Consider the following 12,801-nt stretch of genomic DNA (forward strand, 5'->3'; position numbering starts at 1 on the left):
CTTGGACTTGAAAAATGTCAGTACTGTCGAGACTTTGGGGAAGAGATTGTTACATTTCTGGCTCTATGTGGGATAGCAGTAATATGTTAGGTGGAATTATGAACTCACTATTATCTTTATTTGGAGATTAAGTATGGTTTAAGGACATGTGTTTGGGTGTAAAGTTGACAAAGGGTGGACTGTGATCATTAATCCTAGTATATCAACATCATTGGATTAAAAACTGCCTAGTAGATTGGTAAAGCACACTCCTGGGCGTGTGTCTGGGTTGGTGAGGGAAGTATAACTTTAGGTAGTCTATATGGTCCTTAACCCATTCTTCTCTGGCGCTTTTCCTTTGCTCTGCTTCCCAGGCGCCATGAACTAAATAGCTTTGCTCCACCATGCCCTTCTGCCATGAGGCTTCTGCCTTAGATTCTTCTAACCATGGACTGAATCCTTTGAAACCAAGAGCTAGATTAAACCTTTCCTCCTTTAAATTGTATGTGTGTGTAAGGTACTGTGACTCAGTGATGGGAAAGCTTACTAATACAGGCATACTTTCCAAAGAGGTAATGGTCAGAAACAAATTTATTATGAAGGTGATAGTCTTAGCAAATGAATACATGAGTACATATAAATACAGAAAGAAAAGAGTGAGACTAACTATAAAATAAAAAGGGGGACATGATGAAAAGAATGTAACAACTGAAAAAGTATATGAAAATTGGTTTGACAAAGCAGAGATAAATGGGAGGTTACAATGTTATAATAGTTAAAAGAAAGGAGATTCTAGAAATAAGGAGTGATAAGTAATATTTTCGAGTCCTGTGACATTGCACGTCATTCATTTGCTTATGATTAACAGTGATTTTAAAATCAAACTGAACTAAGTTAATTATATACTTAACAAAATACAAAATGAAGAATAAATCTATAATTTACTGGCACCAAGATCTCTCTCCCTAAGCAGATCTTTAGCATAAATTTTCTGCTGCTAGAAATAAGAATACATACCTTGAACCACAACATCTGGCTTAGGTACAGTAGAAAACCTACGATTCAGGGGATCAATTTCTCCAGGAGCTAAAAATCCCTAAAGACCCCCCGAGAAGAACAGATTATTAAGTCTCAAACAAACAAAAAAGCTAATGTTTTAGGGGAAGCATCAGAAAGGAAACATTTAAATAACTTCCCTGTATAAAAATGTTTGAACTCCTAGAATTCACATCCAAATTAATTTAATCTGAAGTTTATTTCTATTGGTTGCCACAAAATCCTTTTTGGGGAGTAGGTGGGATACAAGTTATAAATAACCTGTTTTTAATTACTCCTCTATCTTCTGTGGATATACATATGATGACACATGTTAAAATGATCAGATCACAGTGCCTATTATCAATAATTTATTATTTCTGTTCTTTTCTCATTTGTTCATGTGTTTCTTGGCCTTTAGGCTCAGAAGAAATCTTTTGACTTGAGTTTCTGTCCATTGTAAAATGAGATGAACTTAACCATTTTGTCCTTAAGAATACCACTCATCTCCTTTCCTCATTACATTTAATTTATTCTAATTGAATGAAATTTTACCAGGTAAGGATTACTTTAACCAATAATTCTGGCTATTATTGCTAGATTCATGTTCATGTCAACTAAAGATAATCAAACAGCCATGGGTACGGGAGAAAACAAAACAAAAACAGCTCCTAAAGAAATGGTCATTTATAAACAGGTCAAAGCACCTGTCTCAGAAAGGAGAGCTAAGTCCCAAACTAGTTCCCTCTAACCTGGGTTATATCATATCAAAGTAACCTATAGTGGGGAAACACATTTGCCAGTAAACCTGGACAACTTGAAAAAGAGAACCCTTTTGTATAGGATCAAAATGAAACAAAGAAGCTGGATGTAAAGTCAGAAATTCCTCATTAAGATCTTAGAGAGCCCCTTACTAAAAAACAAATTCCAAACAATGAAACAAAAAGACTAGTATTCTTAATGATTTTTCGGGGTTCTTAAAATGGCTAGTTAATTCAATTAAAGAATTTAACATTACGTTGTTTGGGAAGGTTAGCACTTAATCCATTGTTAGTAACTACTAAACAGAATTGCACTCATTAATCACCAGGGAAGACACCAAGGGGAGTTTTAGAAGGGAAAACTCCAGGGCTTGATTCCTGAGCTGGTCCAAGTATAATGCCAAAGTAGGGAGCCCTGAGTAGTATGAGGGACCTGGCTGCCAGGGAGCAGGAGAGTTTTGTAAAAATACTGGCCATACTTCCCACTGAGAATCTCCAGGAAAAGCTATATTTAAGGCAAAAGGAAAATGACATTCTTCAGTTTTAACAAGATACTCACAAATCTGATTATTATGGTGACTAAGGCAGAAAAAGGTGGAATGGCCCTTACCTCTGCTATCAAGCTTCCTAAAATGTATAGAGACTGACCCCACATATGAGGCAACTTCCCCATGGGGACTCGGTCCACAGAATGAGGATTTTGATACTCTTCATCAACCTGAATAAAAACATGAAGAGGTCAGATGAGAGGCAACAGAAGGCTTAAGACATTACATAATAAAAGAATGAATCTACATACTGATTTCTACCCTATAGGCAATTCACTGAAAAGTCAAACACTATAACAACAGTGTAGGGTTAAGGATGCAGCTCTGTGGCAGAGCACTTGCCTTGTGTACTCCAGGCCCAGAGTTTCATCCCCAGACTGCAAAACAAAACAAATGAAAACCCTATAGCCTAGGGAAGCACTGCTCAGATCCCCAAACTTTAATGTGTATAAAAATCATGTGAGGATCTTACTCAAATGCAAATTATGATACAGCAGGTGTGTGGAAGGGCCTGATTTCTATTTTTAACAACTCTCAGGTGATGCTGCTAATGTTGGTAAGAGCTTATTCTCCCTAGTCCCACAAAAATGAAAGATTGTACCTCTCCCATGTTTAATTCTCTTTCACAACAGAAAAGATAAACAATGGTATACTCAACTGGCATTTTGGGAAAAATGAAGACAGGACATACTTCATTTTCCAAGCCAGATCTACTCAGAACAGTCCCAGATTACTGTCTTCAAAGCAGAGAATACAAATCCTGAGAGCTCACACAGAATATCATTCTAGTTTTACTACTGATTTCTGTGTCCTTTTCAGCACTAATGTTTAGCCTCAACTTTAACTTGTGCAATAGTACCATAACTGAGAATGCTTTAATGATTTCTTTTTTAAAGGAATAAAATCATATTTTTATTGTGCTATACCTAAAGAAAAGCTTTTAGAACATTATCATTAGAAGATTAAAATTATTTGACTCAAATAAGGAAGTCCGATTGAAACATGGCTACTCTTCTGATCACTGCTACCGCATTGTCCAACTCACCCTGTCAGGGGGGACACTGTACAACTCTGGCAGAAGTGGGATTCCATTTTTGCCCTTAATGAGGACTGCTGCAAGAGCCTCTCTATACTCTTGAACCTGCAGAGAAATGAAAGGCAGAAAAAAAACTTACAGAGAGTTCCTGTGGGGATGTAGGAGAGAAGTATAACTAAAGAAGGTAAATATTTCAAAGGAATCAAGCAAAAGAGAGAGGGAAGGGGACTAGTATTTAATAAGTGCTTGATATAATCAAATATTATGCTAGGACTTCTGCATACTTTAATGCTTTTAATTTTAATAACCATCCTAGTAGACATGTGTAATTGAACCCTTTATAGAACAATTAAGGATCAAAAAGGTTCTGAACTTGTAGAAGATTGCAGAACAAGTACATAGTTGAGTCCAGAGTTTAGCCCAAATCAACTTGACTCCAAAGACATGATTGATCCACTACGTAGTAGCTTAAGTATACTTTTTTGACTTTAGAATGCATTCATTTTTTTTCACTTAAATTCTTTTATTGGTACATTTTAGGTATATAATGCATCTACATTTATCATTGGGTGCTTGTACCTGTACATGATGTATCTTGGTTCTATTTTTTTCCCATTTCCCATCCTCCCTTCAACCCCTCCACCCTTCCCTATTTACATAGACTTCGTTTCCATTTTTTTCTTTTTTCATAAGTTATTCTTTCCCTTCTTTCCTTTCCCCTTCACCTCCCACTTCCCCTACCCCTTTGGACCTTTTCTTCCTATTTCCCATTATCAATTATTCATTTTAATCATTATTTACACTTTCAGTTTCTCACACTAGAGAAAGTATTCAGTATGTACACATGTGTTTCCTATTTATTTCACTTAAGAGTATGGCCTCACTATGCTTCCATTTAGCTATGAATGTCTCTAGTTTCTCATTCTTTATGGCTGAGTAGTACTCCATTTTATTAAAAAACCACATTTTCTTTATACAGTTTCCAGTTGATGGGCACTTGGGCTGTTTCCAAGCTTTCGCTATTACAAACTGTGCCACTATAAACATAGCTGCACATATATTGCTGTGATATGATTCTTTTAATTCTTTTGGGAAGATATCCAGGAGGGGAATAGCTGGGTCAAATGGGACCTCTAGTCTTCTTTGAGGTATCTCCATACTGATTTCCATAGTAGTTGCACCAGTCTGCACTCCCACCAACAATGGGGAAGGGTTCCATTCTCCCCACAATCTCACCAACATTTGTTATTGGTTGATTTCCTGACAGCAGCCATTCTTTCTGGGGTGAGGTGGAATCTCATGGTTGTTTTCATCTGCATCTCTCAAATAACCAGTGATGTTGACATTTTTTCATGTTTATTTGTCATTTCTACTTCTTTCTCTGAGAAATGTCTGTTCATTTCAGATGCCCATTTTGAATTTGGTCTTTAAATTTGGGGGGTCTGATTTGTCTCAGTTCTTTGTATATTCTAGATGGTATTGCTTTGTCTGAGGTACTGCTGCTAAAAATGTTTTCCCACATTGTATGTTGTCTCTTAGCTCTGTTGGTGGTTTCTCTTGAAGCACAGAAGCTTTTTAATAAGATGAGATCCCAGTTGTTGATTCTTTGTGCTAGTTCTCATGCTACTGAGGTTTTCTTCATAAATTCTATTCCTATGCCAATGTCTTCAAGAGTTCTACCTAACTTATCTTCCAAAATGTTTAGTGTTTCTGTTTTAATATTTAGATCTTTAATCCACATCTATCTTAGTTTAGTGCATGGTGATAGATGTGGGTCTAGTTTTAATCTTTGGCAGGTTGAAATCCAGTTTTTCCAACACCATTTATTAAATAGGCTATCTTTCCTCCAATGAGGGTGGTTGGCTCCTTTGTCAAAAATGAGGTGGCTGAGTATGTCTGGAGTTGTTTCTGGATCTTGTAATCTATTCCACTGATCCTCAGGTCTGTTTCTTTGCCAGTACCATGCTGTTTGTTTCACAGTAGCTTTGTAGTATAGTTTCAAGTTGGGGATTATAATAGCCACTGCCATATCTCTGTTGCCTAGAATTGCTTTTGCTATTCTAGGTCTCTTCTGGTTCCAATTGAATTTTTGGATTGTTTTCTCTAGTTCTGTGAAGTATATTGTTAGAACTTCAATTGGCATTACATTAACTCTACATAGTAGTTTTGGAAGTATGGCCATTTTCACTATATTGGTTCTTCCTACCCAGGAGCAAGGTATGTCTTTCCAATTTCTTATATCCTCATCAAACTCTTTTTTAGAGTGCTGTTGTTTTCAATGTAGAGTTCTTTTGCTTCCTTTGTTAGATTGATTCTTAGATATTTCATTTTTTTATGCTATTGTAAAAGGAATCATTTCCCTAATTTCTCTCTGTGAGTCTGTTATTTGTGTACAAGAAGGGTATTGTTTATTGATTGTTGTCCTTGTATCCAGCTATTTTACTGAATCTGTCAATTAAGTCTAGAGATCTTTTGGTGGAGTTTTTTGGGTCTTCTATGTAGAGTATCATATCATCAGCAAATAATGACAGTTTAACTTCTTCCTTTCCTATTTTTACTCCTTTTATTCCTTTCTCTTTTCTAATTGCTGTGGCTAATGTTTCCAGGACTATATTGAATAGGAGTGGTGATAGTGGACATCCTTGTTGTGTTCCCGATTGTAGGATGAAAGTTTTTGGTTTTTTACCATTTAGTATGATGTTGGCTATTGGTTTTTCATAGATAGCCTTAATCAGGTTGAGATAAAGTCCTTCTATTACAGTTTTCTGTAAGGTTTTTATCATGAATGGTCTTGAATTTTGTCAAATGCTTTTTCTGCATCTATTTAGATGATCATATGGTTATTGTCCTTGTCTCTGTTAATATAGTGTATTACATTTATTGATTTACATATGTTGAACCACCCTTGCATCCTTGGGATAAATCCAACGTTTTCAGGGTTCATGATCTTCTTGATGACCCTCTGTATTTTGTTTGACAGTATCTTGTTGAGGATTTTTGCATCTATGTTCATTAGAGAGATTGGCCTATAGTTCTCTTTTTGGGTTGGGTCTTTCCCTGGTTTTGGAATCAAAGTAACACTTGCTTCCAGGAATGAATTTGGAAGTATTGCTTCCCTTTCAATTTCATTCAAGAGTTTAAAGAGTAATGGCAACAGTTCTTATCTAAATGTCCTGTTGAATTCATCAGTGAAGCCATCAGGACCTGGGGTTCTCTTTGTTGGTAAATTTTTTAATACATTTTCAATTGCACTCATTGTAATTGGGGTGTTTATAATTTCCATATCTTCTTCATTTAACTTTGGCAATTCATATGTATCTAGGAATCTGTCCATTTCTTCCGTGTTTTCCATTTTATTAGAGTACAGGTTCTTGAATTAGGTATTGATGATCCTCTGGATTTCTGCTGGGTCTGTTGTGACTTCACCTTTTTCATTCTTAATTGCATGGATTTGAGCTTTTTCTTTCCGTTTTTTGATAAGGTTGGCTAAAGGTTTATCGATTTTATTTATTCTTTAGAAAAACCAACTCTTTGATTCATTGATTTTTTTGTATCCTTTTCTTAGTCTCCATTGCATTGATTTCTGCTCTGATCTTTATAATTTCTGCTCTTGTCTGAGCTTTGGGTTTGTTATGCTCTTCTTTTTCTAGGAGCATGAGGTTCTGCACTAGGTTATTTATTTGAGTTCTCTCTGTTTTCCTAATATGGGCATTCACTGCTATGAATTACTCTGGTAGAAGTGCTTTCATTGTGTCCCATAGATTCCTGTATGTTTTACTGGCATTTTCATTTACTTGTAGAAGCTGTCTAATTTCTTTTTTAATTGCCTCTGTGACCCATTGGTTTTTCAGGAGGATGTTATTCAATTTCCATGTGTTTGTGGGTGTTTTGTGGTTTCTTATGTTATTGATCTCCAATTTTATTGCACTATGGTCTGATAATACATGGGAGATAACTTCAGTTCTTTTACATTTACTTAGACATGTCCTGTGAGCTAGCATGTTGTCTATTTTGGAGAATGACCTGTGTGTTGCCGAGAAGAATGTGTATTCTGATTTTGTGGGGTGGAACTCTCTGTAGACATCTATTAAGTCCATTTGTTCAATATCTTGGTTCAGTTCTAGAATTTCATTTTGGAACTTTGGGTTCCTGTCACGTGCAGAACTGTTTTCCATCCTTTTACTTTCTGTCTATGAATTTCTTTTTCAGTTAGGTGCGTTTCTTGTATACAGCATATTGCTGGATTTTGCTTCTTCATCCATTCTGCCAGTCTATTTCTTTTGATTGGTGAATTGAGGCCATTAACATTGATCGTTATAATTGATAGACATTGACTCACCCTTATCATGATGTCTTACTGTTGTTGGCTCTTTTATTACTTATTTTTCCCCTTTTCCCATTAGTTTCATACCTTGCCTGGTGGCTTCGCTCTGTTGGGCCTCATGGAGTTGTGACTTTCATTGTCTCTTTCTAGGATATTTAGAATTGTTTGGAGTACTGGTTTGGTGTTCATGAAATTTCTCAGGTGTTCTTTGTAGTGGAAGTATCTCATTTCTCCATCGATTTTGAAAGATAATTTTGCAAGATACAACATTCTAGGTTGGAAGTTATTTTCTTTTAGGGCTTGAAATACTTCGTTCCAGGCTCTCCTTGACTTGAGGGTTTGTATTGAGAAGTCTGCTGTGATTCTGATGGGCTTCCTTTGTATGTGATTTGTTTCTTTTCTCTAACTGCTTGTAGGTGTTTGTTCTTCTCTTGGGTTTCTGGGATCTTGACTATTATATGTCTAGGTGTAGATTTATTTTTATCGTGGCTAGTTGGAGTTCTATACGCCTAACTTTTCTGTATGTCAAATTCTCTACCTCTGTCTGGGAAATTTTCTACTATTACTTCTGTGAACAGTTTTTTTACATCAATTGTACTTTCTCCTGGACTCCTGTCAGTGTTATGTTATTCTTCTTTGCATCCTCTAGCAGCTGCTGTATTGATTTCTTGTGGTCACTTACTATTTTTAAGAAATCTCTGTTTTCATGGTCATTCAGCACAATCCTGTCTTCTATATCTGATAATATATCTTCACATTCCCTTAATCTGCTGTGCATACTTTAAATGGAGGTTTTAATCTTCTGGATATTTGTTTGAATCTGTTTCATGGATTCCATTTCTTTGTTATGTTGGGTGTTCATGGTTTCCATTTCTTATGCTGGGCATAGGATGCTTTCATTTTTAAAACTGCATTTGACCTGCCAAATTCAGTTTCTAGAATGGTCAGGTTTATCTTCTTTGCTTAAAAATTTTCTGAAACTTAGCCATATATAAAATGTAAAACAAAACAAGGACTGGGGCTGTAGTTCAGTAATTTAGAGCTTGTCTAGCATGCAGAAGGCCCTGGTTTCGATCTCTAGTACTTCAGAAACAAAACAACAAAACCTATAAATTATGGTGGAAAAAAAGGTAGTTCTGGTATAACATTTGTTTTGAAAGACAAATTTTCTCCAGTGTATTTGATAGATTAAAGAACAATTTGCATAACATGAATTTCACGTTTGCTTATATACCTTATCCTGGGGACACTCAGTTGAACTGAGCTTTGTAAGAATACACAAAACACACATGCACACACCTCAGGAGGACAATGAACACATCCATATCTGCCATTGCACCTTTCCATATGATTTCAGATAACTCTCCTTTAGGTAACTCTCCTTTTACCACTTGATGACTCACAAGCTATAGCCCTTTGATAGCCTCTCTGGCTGTGCAGCTATATGACTTCCTCTTTCTCTAACTTCCCCCCTCTTACTCTCTCTCTCAGTCTGATTTAAAACTTCCCCTCTGTGTTCTATGTTTTTCCCCTAATTCTCTTTCTTTTTTGTCTCTCTTTTGTTCTCTTCTTCTTGCACACAGGCTCTGAGGCATGGGTGCCAGCTAGCTGAGCTGGGGGGAACAAGGGCACACACTTCTACAAGCAAACTTTAGGTCTTTTCAAGGTAAAAGTACCATAACTGTTGTGGTGTTTTTGTATTTCTGAACTATTAATATGTAGAAAGCTGTGAAACTCTTTTATTATGTTCCTATCATTTTGCTACTTAGTCCATAATCCTTTAGCTTTTATTTCTTAAATATGCATAATTTTTAGGAATATATATATATATATATATAGTGTCAGTATAGAAGAACTGAGTGTAGTTTGAACTTACTATGTGAAATACAAAGAATTTTAGGAATATCATTTAAAAAATTTTACAGTTGTACAAATGTATGAGGTACACTGTGATAATTTTATCCATGTAAACTGTAACAATCAAATCAAGGCAGTGAACATTTATACGCCCTGAAATATTTTTTAAATTTTTGATGTCTTTTTAATGAAGAGATAAAAATTATTATCACATACAAATTGAAGGAATCAGTGACAATACTTGGGCTACTCAGTTGTCAAGATTGAAGCCAAACAAAACAAAACAAAACACCCAAAAAACAAACAAACTAATAACCCAAAAGCCAAACAATCAAATGAAAAAAGAATTCAGGTATCCCAAGACTTAACTTAGTACCCTCACCTACTAGTCTCTAGATAACAACTCTGTATCTTCCCTATTATAAAGAATTCCATTTGGACACAGAATCAGTACAGCTAAAAATTGAAAAAAAAAGAGACCTAATAATAACTGAAAAGTTCTTTTCCCAACTCATTACCTGTTCTGTGTTGCCACTGAAGACCCCATCAAGGATAAAGTATGTCCAGAACAGTGGCCATTCACATTCAATGTTTTCAAATAGCTTCAGCTCAGCTGGTTCATAGTAGAGACGATTGGGATCCTGGTAATAACATACAAAACAAAGTCTGTCTTATTACTCAGAGTTTAGGCATGCATCTTTAGTTCAGAGGTAATACAATATGGCCTGTCACTACTGAGAGTTCATTTTAAACAAGGCAGTTGGGGAAGGTAGCATATATACATCCTTTCTTTGGCAAGTACTCTATGAGATGACTTCTATCTAGTGAACCCGGAAGAGTATATAAAGAAGTAAGATTGATGTGCAATAAAGTTGAGTTTGGTTTTATACTTATTAAGTTTGAGGTAGTAGTAAGATGTACAAATAGAAATGCTTAGAAGTCCAGCTAGAGATAAAGGTTCAGAAATCATCCTTACGGAGGTGACACATGAAGCCCAAGTTATAGATGAGTTTTGTGGAAAAGCACTATATAAAATGAGCCAACTGCCCAAGAACGGAATCTTGGTAAATCCTAAGATTAGGGTGAAGGAAGGACAGAAAGAGAAGAATCAGGAAAGGGTAGTATTATGGAAAATAAAATAAAATAATTTCAAGAAAATATGGGGGTAGGTAATGTGATGTAATATAGAGAAGTCAAAGATTGGGAAAAGACAATTGAATTGGTCATTTAGGAGCTCATGATGACGTTTCAGAGAATAATTTAAGTAGACTGGTAGGAGCAGCAATCATATTTGGGGCTAAAGAATAAAGTGGAAGACAGGAAGTAGACCAGAAGAATTTGAGCTTGATTAAAAAATTGTAATGCCTCTGGACCAGCTCACTTAAGCCTTTTAAACAATGTTTGCATTAGCCTTTAATTACATTTAATTTTCCCCATTGATATTTTCAAAGAGAACTGATGACTAGCAGAACAAAAGGAACTTGCCCTTTTAAGATCAAATACTGTCTTAAACTAATCAACTGCAAAACTTGGAAGGTGGTGCTATACTTGGGATTTGGTTTAAGTATGTGTCTCAAAGTTTCATGTGTTGAAATTTAATCTTCATTGTGAGCTGTTAAGATAGTGGAAACTCAATCTAATTATAGTCTTTAGAGGTGGGGCCTGTGAGAGGGGATTAGGTTTCAATACAGTCATTAGGGTAGAGCCCCCAAGACTGAATTCTGGTGGCTTTACAAGAAGAGGAAGAGAGACCCACATACACACTTGTGCTCCCTGTCTCTTTCAATGTGACACACCCTGTACCACCTTGGGACTCTGCCAGCAAGAAGTTCACCACCAGATTTGGACCTTTGACCTTGTACCTCCAGAACCATGAGCCAAAATAAAAACTGTAAGCCTCTTTTCTTAAAAACATACCCAGTCTCTGGCATTATGTTATTGGCAAAAGAAAATGGACTATAACAGGGATCCAGACAGATACACGGTACTGATGTATAATTCCCTTTGCAATTACTGAATTTGAGGCGGGGATATTTTGTGACTGAAAATTACATTTTACATTGTTTTTGCTTAAACTTGTGTCCACTGATTTTACATTCATCAGTTGTTCTTTCCTGAAATGAACCAACTGCAAGAGATAGAAAGATCACTTTCTTTTTTATTTAATCCAGAAAGGTTCCAAAACAGACAACTTATCACTTAAGGCCAACAAATACAGCAAACATCACTTACTGTTATCCTATTTGTTGATCTATATAAGTACCGCTGGTAAGATATATATTCTTGGGCCGGGGATTTAGCTCAGTGGCTTTGCCACCTACTGTGCGAGCGCAAGGACCCGAGATCGATCCCCAGTACCAAAAAAAAAACCCCCCCAAAACAAAAACAAACAAAAAGATATATATTCTTTCTGAATGAGGATGCAGATAGGCATTACCATTGTAGCATGTGTTCATTTTGGAGAACAGAAATCTACCTCTTTAGGAGTTTTATATCCATCTCGTAGAAAACGACAGCAACCATAACGACCCTGGGAGCACAGAAAGAAATTATAATTAATCAGAAATACATTCTCTGCAACATCGATATGTACCAACCTTTCACAGTACAGATATGATACTTAAAAACAATGGTGCATGCCTGAAATCCTAGCCCTTGGGAGGCTGAGGCAGGAGGATTGCTACAAGTTCAAGGCCAGCTTGGGCCATGTGTTAAGTTCAAGTCCAGTCGGAACTACAAAGCAAAACTCTGTCTCAAAAAAAAAATCAATTTCAAATGATGGCTCAGATATAGGTGCTTACTAAAGCAGCATTCCTAAAGGTATCTTCTCCATGGCTGTCCACTTTAGGGGAATTCTGTGACAGCCTGGTTACTAATATAGTTGGTCCTTCCTACAGTTCTTACACCTCATAAGAGACAAAAGGATTTAAAAAAAATATTTAAATTTTGAAATAATTTTAGATTTACAGGAGAGTTGCAAATATAGTAGAATCTCAACATACCTATCAATCACCATAATCATATATTAACATCTTCTATAATCATAGAACATTCATCTGAACTACAATATTAACTTTGGAGCAATACTATTAACCAAAGTATATAACATCTATATTTCACCAGTTTTTCCATCAATGTTATTTGTTCTGTTCCAAGACCCAATTTTGAATCCCACACTGCATTTAGTTGTCATGACTCCTTAGTTATGTAATAATATATATTATATAAATATATTCATTTATATGTAAATATATAAACATG

At 35.9% G+C, this 12,801-nt stretch overlaps 1 protein-coding gene across 10 annotated transcripts in view; it reads right to left on the reverse strand.

Moving 5' to 3' along the window:
* Phka1 (phosphorylase kinase regulatory subunit alpha 1) overlaps positions 1-12,801 on the reverse strand; it is a 195,132-nt gene that overhangs the window by 110,668 nt on the left and 71,663 nt on the right. For all 10 annotated transcript variants that reach the window (XM_087210546.1, XM_087210547.1, XM_087210549.1 and 7 more), the window contains 5 exons: positions 12,017-12,070; positions 10,059-10,181; positions 3,369-3,464; positions 2,386-2,493; positions 997-1,075 (listed from right to left, as the gene is read on the reverse strand). In XM_087210546.1, the coding sequence (XP_087066672.1) occupies positions 997-1,075; positions 2,386-2,493; positions 3,369-3,464; positions 10,059-10,181; positions 12,017-12,070 (460 nt within the window). The remainder of the gene's footprint in view (positions 1-996; positions 1,076-2,385; positions 2,494-3,368; positions 3,465-10,058; positions 10,182-12,016; positions 12,071-12,801) is intronic.

Source organism: Heterocephalus glaber, unplaced genomic scaffold, assembly GCF_053883595.1.
Source record: "Heterocephalus glaber isolate CG9 unplaced genomic scaffold, H.glaber_assembly_v1.0 deba00001145, whole genome shotgun sequence".
Taxonomy (NCBI): domain Eukaryota; kingdom Metazoa; phylum Chordata; class Mammalia; order Rodentia; family Bathyergidae; genus Heterocephalus; species Heterocephalus glaber.